This window comes from Leuresthes tenuis, unplaced genomic scaffold, assembly GCF_036924035.1.
Source record: "Leuresthes tenuis unplaced genomic scaffold, fLeuTen1.0.hap1 SCAF_2, whole genome shotgun sequence".
NCBI lineage: Eukaryota > Metazoa > Chordata > Actinopteri > Atheriniformes > Atherinopsidae > Leuresthes > Leuresthes tenuis.
Genome location: NW_027325356.1, coordinates 4,290,735 through 4,305,147, shown reverse-complemented (window position 1 = coordinate 4,305,147; position 14,413 = coordinate 4,290,735). Strand labels below are relative to the sequence as shown.

Genomic DNA, 14,413 nt, shown 5'->3' with positions numbered 1-14,413 from the left:
GTACCATCTGTTGACCTCTTTATGCCCTTCAGCCTGTTAGCAAATCAGCAGAAGCATCTAAGCTGTGGCCCAAGTGCGTTTGGCTTCAGGACCACAACACAAGCTTCAGCTGCAAAATTACACTCAAAAAACCAAAAAGACCCACAAACCTGAGCGCGTGGATACAGTAGATGCAGCGTGGCATGTTCTTTCTGTCATATATGTCCGTGGTTTCAGGGTAGAAGATCTGAAACAAAGTCAGAGGCGATGAGTTAATTACTGCGGCACGTTGAGCAGAGCCAGGAGAGCATGCCATCGTGTTACAGCATGTGTGCAGGAGACAGTCAGCTTCTTAGCTCATACGTGGGATTACACAATGCAAACGTGCACGCACCCACTGGCACAACTTAGATGAAACATGTGAGAGCAGCTGGTGACGATCCCTCTTCCTGCAGCACTTACCGTATTTTCCACACTATAAGACTCACCTGATTATAAGGCGCACCCTCAGTTATGGGGTCCATTTCTGTATTAAACCCATACATAAGGCTCACCTGATTATAAGGCTACGTATTACCTAATGTTCTCTGATTGGTTTATCGCTGCCAGCACACATAGTGCATGTATTACCTCCCTGTGTCAGCGGGAAATGGTCCGACGGTCAAGGACAACATCCTCGGGGGTTTTTACTCTTATAAACTTATAAACTGGACATCGGTCTGCATCACCCATCTCAGACTGAAGAACAGGCTCACAGGGACATGGGCAGAAGCATTAATGATGACACGAATCAGTCTCTGAGTACGAGCTCGATACAATCTTCACCCCATTCAGAGCGAATGGCTGGGATCCGACTAAACCCTGGATTCACTCCGAACGCAAAGCGAGCGACGGAAGTGGCCAGTTGCCGTTCAATTCCAATGTACGGAGCGAAGAGGCGTGGCTAAAGTGAACGTGGCGGTGAGCGGCGTGGAGGGAGAGCGGTGAGTGATGCAGAGGAGGCTTAATTCAATGCCCCGATGAATGCTCGGCGCTCCCTGCGGTAAATTCAAAATGGCGGTATCTGTGCCAGATTTTGGAATCAGATTATATGGCGCACGGACATTTTTTGTGAAAATTTAAGGCTTTTAGGTGCCTTCAGGTGCGGAAAATACGGTACACATAATGGAAAGTGTTCAGTTCCCCCAGAATTGGATGAGCGGACAGCGCTCACTACAACAGGCCACAATTCACTTCTCACAGGGTTTCAGGTAAACACCAACAGTTCTATAAAAGCCGGGTGTAAGATTATAGCAGGTGGAGGGAATGACGAAGGTCGGGTCCTAAATACAGACTGTGGAAAAAAAAAAAAAAGGGTGTGGAAACTATTACGAAAACTGTCATCAACTATTTGTTTTTAGGTCAGATTTCAAACGGTTTGACCTGCTTATCTCCCCTTAAACACAATAACTTTAATCAGAAAACTTTGACAGGGTGCCCTGGACAAATGTCACTAATGAGACTTTGCACCAACACAGGCCGTTATAAGGAATGAGCGGCCATGAACCCAGGCCTGTTTCCCTCCCACCGCTGATGGAGATGAAGGCCTCAGTCACTGAGTGAGGAAATCAGGAAGTATGTGAAATATTTAAATTCTGAGCAGCTGATGTTTAAACTGCAAGGAAACTAACTGGCGCTGGATCCCAGACCAAACACGGTACTTTGAATGTTGAGCATTGCTTTTACATAAAATGTGTGCAGTGTTTTTGTTTTGCAGCCAATAGGAAACAAAAGACAACATTCATTGCAGCTTTCACTCTGATGCGCCCCTGGATTCATGGTCACCACGCTCACCTTTGGGAGCCCCTTCTCTTCCATCGCGTTGAGCCACTGGATGACATTGTCTGTGTGTCTGAAATGGAGACCCGTTGCCTGTAAAAGAGAAGCCAAACTTCAGAAGAGAACAAAGATGTCGTTCAGCCCCATCCCCTCATGTTGGGAACAGGGGGCCTACTCAGCCAAACACTTCGGCCAGGTGAGGCGCATGAAAACAAGCCTGGGACGAGCCGGATCTAATGTGGGAGAATGTCTGTAAAGGAGGTTTGTACAACCACAGGTAAAGAACTGTTGCAGCAGCAGTGTGGGGGGTGTTGTCTACTATTTTTTGGGTCACCATAACTTTTGATGACAGTTCATATTCCCTGTGGCACTGTTTCCATAAGCTCATGCCTGGGAGAGACGGACCACTGTGTGAAGTTTTCTCCTGCACAACCGGTGGCCGATCCACCGGTTGATGCTTCCTGAACCGCTTTTTCCTTTCAATTTGATCCCAGTGAATCCCGACAAAGTCCTGGAATACGGCCGCGCCGTCACAGAAGAAAAGCAACTACTGATGGAAAAACCAGGTCCTTCAGTTTATTAGTCAGCTGACATAATGCTGCAGGAATTAGACTTAACCAACTGAAGAAATCACAGATCATAATGCTGCAGAAATTAGACCGGACCAACCGAAGAAATCACAGATCATAACGCTGCAGAACTTAGACCGGACCAACTGAAGAAATCACAGATCATAACGCTGCTGAACTTAGACCGGACCAACCGAAGAAATCACAGATCATAACGCTGCTTAACTTAGACCGGACCAACTCAAGAAACCACAGATCATAAAGCTGCTGAACTTAGACCGGACCAACTCAAGAAATCACAGATCATAACGCTGCAGAACTTAGACCGAACCAACCGAAGAAACCACGGATCATAACGCTGCAGAACTTAGACCGGACCAACCGAAGAAACCACAGATCATAAAGCTGCTGAACTTAGACCGGACCAACCGAAGAAATCAGATCATAACGCTACAGAACTTAGACCGGACCAACCGAAGAAACCACAGATCATAAAGCTGCTGAACTTAGACCGGACCAACTCAAGAAATCACAGATCATAACGCTGCAGAACTTAGACCGAACCAACCGAAGAAACCACGGATCATAACGCTGCAGAACTTAGACCGGACCAACCGAAGAAACCACAGATCATAAAGCTGCTGAACTTAGACCGGACCAACCGAAGAAATCAGATCATAACGCTACAGAACTTAGACCGGACCAACTCAAGAAACCACAGATCATAACGCTGCTGAACTTAGACCGGACCAACCGAAGAAATCAGATCATAACGCTACAGAACTTAGACCGGACCAACCGAAGAAGGCACAGATCATAACGCTGCAGGACTTAGACTGGACCAACCGAAGAAGGCACAGATCATAACGCTGCAGGACTTAGACTGGACCAACCGAAGAAGGCACAGATCATAACGCTGCTTAACTTAGACCGGACCAACCGAAGAAATCACAGATCATAACGCTGCAGAAATTAGACCGGACCAACCGAAGAAACCACAGATCATAACGCTGCAGAACTTAGACCGGACCAACTGAAGAAACCACAGATCATAACGCTGCAGAAATTAGACCGGACCAACCGAAGAAATCACAGATCATAACGCTGCAGGACTTAGACTGGACCAACCGAAGAAACCACAGATCATAACGCTGCAGAACTTAGACCGGACCAACTGAAGAAATCACAGATCATAACGCTGCAGAAATTAGACCGCCCCCATCAGGCTTGCACAGTCGACACTGACAGGTGCAGCACTGCATCCACCCCCCTTCTTACATCATTCTGAACACTGATAAGTCTTAAGGCCGCACAGCTGTTCAGAAAGTGTTTAATCTGCATTCAGTCCCACAGCAAATGACTCCACTGCAGCGTTGAGCTCCGGCTCAGATCGATATCAACGAGAACAAAACACCTGGGTGCACACGCTCAGAGTGACCGTGGCGCACTTTTTCTTTAAAGAAACAAGCGTCCACCAATCGTAACGCCTCCAGTGGAGGGTTTGAAACTGACAACAGTTTGCAGATAGATTTAACCGACTGCAGCGCAGCTGGAAGCTCAACGTTAGCCCCACTAACAGCTGTGATCCACTGAGAAATAATAACCATTTAATGTCCAAGCTTTAACTTTATTTGAGTTTCTCATTTAGGATGAGAGGAATGGAACCGACGCACTGCTTTTCTACAACACTGATGACAGAAGTCTCCAAACACTCCACCTTGTAGCGCGTCTGCTCCCGGTCGTAGATCTTCTTCAGGGAGACTTTGTGCGGTGCAAAGAAGTTGCCCAGTTTGGCCAGATAAACGCCATTCCTCAACCCCTCCTCCAGCTCTGTTGTCGGGGGCAACTCCTCGTCCAGGCAAGCCTCCATCCACCTGTAAGCAGAGCACAGTGGACATGAATGCATCTTTCTTTATATGACAGGGACCATGGCATACAGCACATCTCTTTTCTTTAGATGCATCTCTCAGGTCCTGTCAGGTCACAGCTGGATTTTTTCCTCTTTCTTAAGGACATCACTTTCAGATCCTGTTCATCTGCTGTAGATAGTTTTTTAGGCCTGACACTTCTTCTTTTGTCCTCCACTTGTCCAGTTTCCTCAAATGTTTTCAGGACACACTGCACACCATGCTGAGATATGCCAAGTTTTCAGCTAATAGCTCTTTGGGAATCACCTTGTTGCTGCAGAAATCCTATTTTCTGTCTGTCAAACTGTGTTATCTTTGCTGTTTTTCATAGATTTATCCAAAGAAATAACAAATGATGTGTCTTAAGACAGGTTGTGACAAACAAACAATGTGTATCCAACACTGGAGCCTTTTTTTCTGCTTGAATGATTCACAGAGTTAGAGTTAAGAAGGTTAAAAAAACAAAAACATCCCTCTGAAAATGGTCAGCTGCAAGGACTGGACTGAAAGTGAGAGAAAAAGCAGCCGATGTCCAAAGAAAGACCGTCAGAAAGCTGGAGAACGACTGCTTTAAACGATTATAAGAAAGTCTGTCTGCTTGGAGGGCGGATATGAAGAAATGACATGATGTTTAATCTGTTTTCGACAGTGAATAGTAGCTAATGAAAGGAAACACTGACACCGTTTTATAGCTGAGACTAAGGCAGACGCATTCAATGTGATGTCAAAGGTCTAAAAATGTAAAAGCAGCATGAAACTGAAACTCTGCTTCTTCAAGCCTGCAGCAGAATGGCTCGACCTGAAGTGCACGGTCGCAGGTGTGGAAAAGTGCAAGTTTCCTTCCTCTGTTTGCTGTTTCAAGACAACCTTGCCCAAGGCACCCTATCAGAGTTCCCAGCATTCTTCATGTGTGACATTTCATTTCTTTTAGGTCATATCGCAGAGCCACATTCCTGCTGAGCGCCGGAGTCAGCCCTGAGCCACAAAGGAGACGTGCTGGGATCTCACACTGGGTCAGGACAAGTCCACTCGCTAACAACACCAGCAACTACAGACAAAGCAAGAATATGTGCCCATGAGTCACATTTTCATGTCCTTCTGCTGTCACATATTGAGCTTTTCCCAGCTGGTCCACGTGACTTTCTTCAAATTCGTTCAAATAAAGGCTTTGGAAAGAAAAGAGGCACAGTCCAGGTCAAAAACAAATGTCACCTTTTATTCTTTTCCTGGAAGAAAACTTGTTTTCCATCTCCTCTGCATGAACATTCACACTTTCTAAAATCCATTTCACTTATTTTCTGATTGATTTATGTCACGAAAACCCAAAAAGCTGCATTGTCGTTGGCTTTAAAACAACTTTCTCTGTCAGCGATTCAGAGCATTTTTCGTGGCGCCTGCCCTGCTTTAATGAGGCTTTTAAATATCAGGGAAACCTTGAGTTTATCATTGGCTGCGAGGAATGAAGTCAAACATGGCCTTCTGAAAGAGAAAACAGTCCCTCTTTTCATCTGCGAAGGAAACACTCCAACTCTTCTGTAACTGAGGTCTTTGTCAGGCAACAACAAGGTTAACTACATCCTTAGGGAGATTAAAAGATTGCCTTCCTGCCTCAGACGGACCCCCCCACAAGCAAACGCACTCATTTGTGCTGCTGGAGTTGTGAGAACAAAACGTTCGTGGATGTTTTCAACAGGATTTCTGAACTGATTGATCATAAAATATCATTTGTTCTTGATTCAAGTTACAAATGTATACAAACACCGTCTGATTATGTCTCCATAGAACACAATAAAAAAGCAGATCATTCACAGCAGATACCAGGAAAAAGTCAGGCAAGTCTTGACCTCAAATAACAACATTCATCAGCTGTTTTCTACAGCTGCTTGTGAGACTCAAAACTAGTGAAAAGTCCATCTGAAGTAGGCTTCTGAACAGCATAAACAGAGCAGACACTTTTACACTAACAAGTCTGAAGGGAAGAAGCACGGCTGCCAACAGAGGACTGTGGCTTAGGATGTGCTGCTCGTGCTTTTAAATCAGGAGAAAATGATAGTTTAAAAGAAGCAGGAGTAAAATAAAGACGACAAAACTGCGGTGGACATCCACAGGAGCACAAATCTGAGGATATATCTTAGAATCGCATTCATCCAAGTTTATTTTCTGTGGCTCAGACAGGAAACATCTGGAGTCATTGGAATCTTTACACCTAAAAGCGTTTCCATACCAGTTAACATGTAAAGTCAATTCTGCTTTCTGGCTCCCCGTCCAGCTGTGGGATGCACCACCTCTGTCATAAAAACATGTGCTGCAGGGCTGGGGAGCAACGCTGCAGGTGCAGCATCTCAGCTCCAGCTTCAGACCCAGGACTGTGCATAACTAAAGTTAATGTACTCCAAAACACGTCAGTAGAAGGGCTGAGAGATTTTATCGATACCGCGATATATATCTGTATCGATATTTTGTTTCCCCACAAAGTATTGATTTTCCTTTTAGTAAACTTTATTGAAAAGTCAGACGTTACAATGAGTGAAAACACAGAACATTAACATAATACAAAACAATGCCAGGGAGGGGGGGGGGGGTCATATTATACAAAACAGTGATAAATTAGTTAATAAATGTTATATAAAGTGCATAGGTCAGTGGGTTTGTTGGCTTTTCTGTTTATAGAGTGTAGGATTGTTGTAATTTATTGTTTGAGCTCCTTCTCAAAAATTAAAAAAGATGGTTTGTGATCAGAGAATTTGGATTTGTGTTTATGGTATTTAGCAAGTAAAACAAGCAGGTTGATGATGTAATATTCACAACGTAAACATGAGTCTGAGTACGCTGAAGACACGTTTGGGACATGTTTGTTTGTCTGTCAGTGTTGTCTTTCCGGTTCAAAGGTCGGACCATCAGTCCAATCATCAACGATTCCTGTCAAATCTCACTGTCCCTTTAAAATCTTTCAGATAATTATGTGTATTAAATCGTATCGAATAGTAAAAAATCGTATCGTAGAACGCCGTCTATCGTATCGTATCATTAGTGTATCGCTGTAGCCCAAGTCAGTAGCACATAGTTTTAAGCTTCATAACCTTCTCTTGTTGTGCTTTAATCTAAACGGATGATATTCCAACGATGGAATGAGGACATTCATTCATTCGTATCCTGGTTTGCGTGTTATGGAGTATAATCTGATTAAAGCAGCACAATTACATCCAAAGTCTCAATATCCATGAAAACAGGGAGCATTAACCAACTCTGGTTTCTCCTTCTCCTTTAAAGTGTGTATTATTTTCACCTCAGTCTTCATATTCTGCATTAAACTCTGTTGGAACCAGTGCTGCTGGATCTTGTAACAGAAACCAGGTAAAATGAGTCGATTTGGACCATGTTGTCCTTACAAAATGAGCCCAAAGTTGCTCATGAAAAGCTGATAACTCTGGAGGCTGGAGCAGTAAAGTGTATATATGTACATGTATACATACTGCAGCCAGGGGAGACCTACTCCACAGCTTAACGTGATTATTTATAAGTCCTTATTCAGGTTTGGGTAATCAGAAAATGCCAGTTACAAGGCAGCGCCGTTCTCAGAATAAAGTCTTTGGATCTGAACACAGTCTGGTTACAACAATGCATTCTTCAGGCATCATGATGCTCTTCCCACCATGCTTCACAGTGGGGATGAGTCGTCTTTTCTCCTGTGCATAAACTGTAATTTGTCCACAGAACAACTTCTGAATGATTTCAGGAGAGAGGTTTCGCCTAATTAACGCCCACCTTATGCAGTGTTGGCCTTGGCTTCCTTATAACTCTTGTGCTCAGTGTTCTTGTGGTATATTATTTAATTATCTACAGGATTTACAGTCTTCCCCCCCGCCTCTTTCCTTAATTATAGTCTGATGATCGTTCGGGTCTTTAGAAATCTTTCTATAGAAGAGCAGACTTTGTGAAATCCAAGTCTTTATGAGCTTTCATTAAGCAGTAAAAGTGTAAGGTCAGAATTTCTGCTGACGTTCTGCTAAATTTAAGGTTTAACAAAGTTAACAAAGAGCAAACAAACAGAGTTTCAGAGATTTCCCCCAACATTTAAATCCTTGTTTAGACACTTGGTCCTCATCCAAAAACATGAAAATACATGCACACCCGCAGTTTGCAGCGCAAAGGGCAGCTAACCTCCAGCTGAAACAACTTCCCTCTTAGGAAGTCATGACATGAGGCCTGCAGACAGGGCTGCCATTGAGGCCGAGGTGACCGACCCGTGGCGCTGGGCCTGGGCCTGCCAGAGAGGAACAAGTCCCCATTTTCACCCCACTCTGGAGGAATGAAAGGCTCCATAAAGACTGCGAAGTAATGGCTCTTTTATCAAGGCTATACACCATTTCCAGGCGAGCACAAACACAGTCACACCCTCCACTTAACCAGCAAGAACTGCAGCTATGAATGGGATTTCAGGATGTCGTCAATAGGAGCAGACAAAGCAGCCAAAACAAATGTCAAGCCGTGTTTCAGACTGACAGGCATGTCTACCATTTAGAAGAAGCCACAAATATGAAAGGATTGACTGGAATCACTCTGAACAAATCAGTAAAACATCCACAGGGTTTAGGCTCAACAAGTTTCTGTTCAACTAATTAAACTCCATGATCAAATGAGCCAAATACCAACAGGAACAATAAAGCTAAAGAATATCCCAACTGTGGGAGGAAACTTTGAGGGGAACGGTGATCCGGATGAGGGACATTGTCCTTTCCATCAAATACAGGGTTTGAATGCAGGGATTGCAATTCTTCATCTGGCCAGAAATGATTTTTGTGATATTCAAAAGAAATCCAGCAGCACGGTTACAGGCACACGAGGAATCCAAGACATCTTCCCAGATGCTTCGTGCTGTCAGGAAGCTGAAGGCAGAGCTGAGTTCAGAGGTTAGTCTCATAGGAAGAGGTCGGCTACTGACCACTATCTCTCCAGGAAGCCGTCCCCAGCTGCTGTCCAGGAGACACAGCCTTTGTTCTCCAGCACAACCTAAACGGCTCGGCTACTGGGGCTTTACTGGGGCTATACTGGGGCTTTACTGGAGCTATACTGGAGCTATACTGGAGCTATACTGGGGCTATACTGGGGCTTTACTGGAGCTATACTGGAGCTATACTGGAGCTATACTGGGGCTATACTGGGGCTATACTGGGGCTATACTGGGGCTTTACTGGAGCTTTACTGGAGCTATACTGGAGCTATACTGGGGCTATACTGGGGCTATACTGGAGCTATACTGGAGCTATACTGGAGCTATACTGGAGCTATACTGGGGCTATACTGGAGCTATACTGGGGCTATACTGGGGCTATACTGGAGCTTTACTGGAGCTATACTGGAGCTATACTGGAGCTATACTGGAGCTATACTGGGGCTATACTGGGGCTATACTGGAGCTATACTGGGGCTATACTGGAGCTATACTGGGGCTATACTGGGGCTATACTGGAGCTTTACTGGAGCTATACTGGAGCTATACTGGAGCTATACTGGGGCTTTACTGGAGCTATACTGGAGCTATACTGGGGCTTTACTGGAGCTATACTGGAGCTATACTGGGGCTTTACTGGAGCTATACTGGAGCTATACTGGGGCTTTATTGGAGCTTTACTGGAGCTATACTGGAGCTATACTGGAGCTATACTGGGGCTTTACTGGAGCTATACTGGGGCTTTACTAGAGCTTTACTGGAGCTTTACTGGGGCTTTATTGGAGCTATACTGGGGCTTTATTGGAGCTTTACTGGAGCTTTACTGGAGCTATACTGGAGCTATACTGGGGCTTTACTGGAGCTATACTGGAGCTATACTGGGGCTATACTGGAGCTATACTGGAGCTATACTGGAGCTATACTGGAGCTATACTGGGGCTATACTGGAGCTATACTGGGGCTATACTGGGGCTATACTGGAGCTTTACTGGGGCTATACTGGAGCTATACTGGAGCTATACTGGAGCTTTACTGGAGCTATACTGGAGCTATACTGGAGCTATACTGGAGCTATACTGGAGCTATACTGGGGCTATACTGGGGCTTTACTGGGGCTTTACTGGAGCTATACTGGGGCTTTATTGGAGCTTTACTGGAGCTATACTGGAGCTTTACTGGAGCTATACTGGAGCTATACTGGGGCTTTACTGGAGCTATACTGGGGCTTTACTAGAGCTTTACTGGAGCTTTACTGGGGCTTTATTGGAGCTATACTGGGGCTTTATTGGAGCTTTACTGGAGCTATACTGGAGCTTTACTGGAGCTATACTGGAGCTATACTGGGGCTTTACTGGGGCTATACTGGAGCTATACTGGAGCTATACTGGGGCTTTACTGGGGCTTTACTGGAGCTATACTGGAGCTATACTGGAGCTATACTGGGGCTATACTGGGGCTATACTGGGGCTATACTGGGGCTATACTTGGGCTATACTGGGGCTATACTGGAGCTATACTGGAGCTATACTGGGGCTATACTGGAGCTTTACTGGAGCTATACTGGGACGCAGAAGGTACAGAGAGGAAGAAACTTCAGTTACATCCTTCCTCTTTGCCAGGTTTCACCCTGTGCCACAGGCGACGTTTCTGCAGTAGTTAATGTTTAATAAGAGAGATAATAAGAGAGGCTCAAACTAACAGGCCACAAGCCTCATTACTGCACGGTTCAGAGGCACTGCTGTCCATCTCAGAGGCACTGCTGTACATCTCAGAGGCACTGCTGTCCATCTCAGAGGCACTGCTGTCCATCTCAGAGGCACTGCTGTCCATCTCAGAGGCACTGCTGTACATCTCAGAGGCACTGCTGTACATCTCAGAGGCACTGCTGTCCATCTCAGAGGCACTGCTGTCCCTCTCAGGAACAGACCTAATGGGCTTAATTGTTCAGAGACCTTGGGTCGGTGCTATGAAGAAACAATGACGGTGAACGATGTGTTTAATGTGCGTCATCCTGCAGCTCACAGCGAAGCCTTTCTACTACAATGAGAGCGATTTGAAAAGCTTCTGCTTTTAGCACCGAGCACATTCCTATTGTGCTCAGTAGCACGTATTTTTGGAGGCATCCATCTACGTCGACTTTATTTTTGATACTCTGCACAATTGAACCAGATGCTAAATATTGCTTCACAAACAGCAACATGACTCGAAGTCACGCTCTTAATAAATGCCCTTAAAAAGAAAAATGTTGCAGGTGACCTCACATCCTGCCAGACTATCCTGTGGTGACAGCTGTTCCTTTCATAACTGAGTCAACATTTCACCACAAGGCTTTCCTACAGGCTGCATTTCTGCTGCTCCTTCTGAGACTGATTTTAGACAGAAAACCTGAGGATGTGCTGCTTTTCTTCGGCTCCGGGGTGTTTCTACACCTTCCAAGCAGTCGCCGCACGCCACACATCCACAACATATGCAAAGCAACACACCCGTTAAGCTGGGAACCTCCCTGAGGCGAACCCGAACACAGTCAATGACCAGAGACACGTGCTCATTTTAGATGACATCCAGAGAAGGACAACTGATGGTAACACAGCACTGAAACAGAAAGGGGTCAGTACTTTTAAACAATGCGCCATCAGCTCTTGGCCCTGGCTTGTAAATGCATGTGCATCCATGTGAGCCTGAAAAGAACAAGAGGGAAGTGCTGTGTGCTTACTGAATAGCTGGAAAGGCTAATCGTGTGTGGTGAGTCTTATCTGGGAGCAGCACAATGCCAAGGTACGGACACACCCCCGTCCTGTTCTGTTCCTGCTAACTATAACTCACCTCTTTCATTGTGCTGCTGAACTGGAGGATAATTAAAGGCTAAAAGAAAAAAGAAAAAAAAAAGTCTATATGTTTTCAGGCTGAAAGAGAAGCTTTGAAGTTATGGGAATCAAAGATCCTGAGGAAATCCCATCCTCAGTCTAAGCCATCCTTCCACAAACACGTCACTGTTTTACAAGGGAAGCAGTGGAAGAAAACCAGGACAAAAATGACAGAAGACGAAAAAAAAAGGAGTGAGAGCCAAGTTGTCCATTACATGCTTTGTTGCAACACAGGAATCTGTCCACCAGCTGCACCAACTGACCTCGTCCTCTCACTAAAACAGCCTAAGGCAGCAGGAGGAACTCTGTGTCAAAGCTTGGTTTTAGGTCAATACCTGCAGCTCAGTCTGCTTTAACAGAAGCTAAAGATCATTAACTTCCATTAAGTTCAGTTCAAGATAAACGAGGGATTTTCTTCACGTTAACAGCTCCGACCTTTGGCCAGCTGTGACCTGCTAACAGCAAACCTTTATCCCAGCAGGCCCAAGCAGGCAAACCACCCTGCTTATCAGATTTGGTCAGGCATCATGGTGAGATACCGACAGGTTTCATAGCAATCACAAGTCTGAATGACAGAAACCCAAACTGGAAATGTAACTTGTGGTCTCAGGTTTTAAAGGTGGCCCGGTCAGAACAGGTGAGAGGAAGAGGAAGCTGGGCGGGACGATTCCCGCAGGGCCTTTATGGAGCCCAGATACCTCTCATTCAACTGTTTACTGTCAGGATGAGCGACTCAGGCCTCATTTCACTCAGGCCTCATTTCTCTGGAAGCAACCGCCGTTCAATTAGCTGTTCAGCAAATCCCAAAGTTCAGGGCGATTGTCAAAGTGAAACCATGTGAATCTAAACACCTGCAAGACTGGCTTTCTTTGTACCAGTAGAATGTGTATCGACAGGCATAAAGCTGACATCATAGACTGGCGAGCTAAACAAGCGCTTGCCAAGGCAAACAAAAGCCTCAAAGATCAACAAAAAGTGGGAAGTGAGCATAATCGTATGCATTTAAATCAGAAGATGGCAGTTTCAGCAAAATAAGATGATAAAAATCAGGTTGTTCTGGCTCCTCTTGAGGATTCCAATGTGTTTGCTAATGCTAGCAGAGAGTCAGGGGGAGTCTTTGACCGCTTCCTGTATGTCCATGACAGCCTCCTCTCTGTGAAGGAGGTTTTAAAGGGAGGGTCTCAGCACAGCAGAAAGGGAGGTGTGACATGCAAGGTTACCAAGTTCTGCTTTAAGGCTCAAACTAACAGGTTTAGTATCATTCGCGGGTGTTGGGATGCGCCATCTGCCCCCATCTGATTGAACCGGAATGTTGTGTTTACAAACAGTAAAAACTATTCGAGTTATTTCAGGATCTACGGTGGAATTCCAACAGCTGACTGAAAGAGAGGAGCAAATAACACACTGTGAGAACAGAAATGATCAGCACTGTTGGCTCCAGCAGTGAATTCCACGCCGAGGCCGTTTAAGAGTCGAATTCTGCCTTCGTACCGTCGCTTCACCCAAACGTCCTGTACTGGAAATAGATGGGGGGTGAGAACCATACCGAAGTCTGCAGTTCCTGATCGTGGTTCCTGAGGTGAAAATGCTTTACATGCATTTAAGAAGCCACAAAGTCCACAAATGTGCAGAACGTTCGCTGTCAGTTAAATATTTCCAGCACAGCTCGTACGTGGACTTGATTTGTTTGGTGAAATGCAGTTTGTCATTTATTTGGACCTAAGAAGGAATGCAGGTGGCATTTTATTTATTTTAAATACTCCTTGCTGCTCGAACTACTAAGAATCATCAGTTAAAACTGGGGTCAGTAAAACAGCAAAAGAAGTCTCTCACAAATGAGATTTCCCAGAATTAAAGCAGATATGAGCCCCTCCCTCTCTGCTGAGCTTCAGCTCTGCCTCCACAGACTCGTTGCAGAGGATAGGATCGTGCACTGTAACCACGGTAACTGTAGAAGCTGCAGTGATTGACACTAGTCAGACTCCTCCCGACTTTATTCAGGAACAGCTTCTTGTAACCTCATCTTTTCAGACTGCTTGTCTCGTGCGTTGTTGTGTGGTCATAATGACGATGGAGACAGTCATTTTGGTATCTTTGAGGGGCAAAAAGCAGAAAGAAAAGTGGAAAACTGTTGCGGAACTTGTTCGTTTGCAGGAGCCTTTCAGCTCAACAACTCTTTCAGCTGCTTACAGTCAGCCGAGGACAGGTCACATCATTTTGGGTTTGATGGAAAGGACAAAACATCGGTTTTGACACATCATTCTTGAGCCATTGTTCCCCTCATAGCAACACAAAGTCAGGGCCTGGTGTTACATCATATTCAAT

At 45.2% G+C, this 14,413-nt stretch overlaps 1 protein-coding gene across 1 annotated transcript in view; it reads right to left on the bottom strand.

Moving 5' to 3' along the window:
* iqgap1 (IQ motif containing GTPase activating protein 1) overlaps positions 1–14,413 on the bottom strand; it is a 54,638-nt gene that overhangs the window by 27,478 nt on the left and 12,747 nt on the right. Inside the window, exons 3-5 of the mRNA XM_072379935.1 lie at positions 4,084–4,240; positions 1,813–1,890; positions 150–226 (exon numbers count right to left, since the gene is read on the bottom strand). Of these exons, the coding sequence (XP_072236036.1) occupies positions 150–226; positions 1,813–1,890; positions 4,084–4,240 (312 nt within the window). The remainder of the gene's footprint in view (positions 1–149; positions 227–1,812; positions 1,891–4,083; positions 4,241–14,413) is intronic.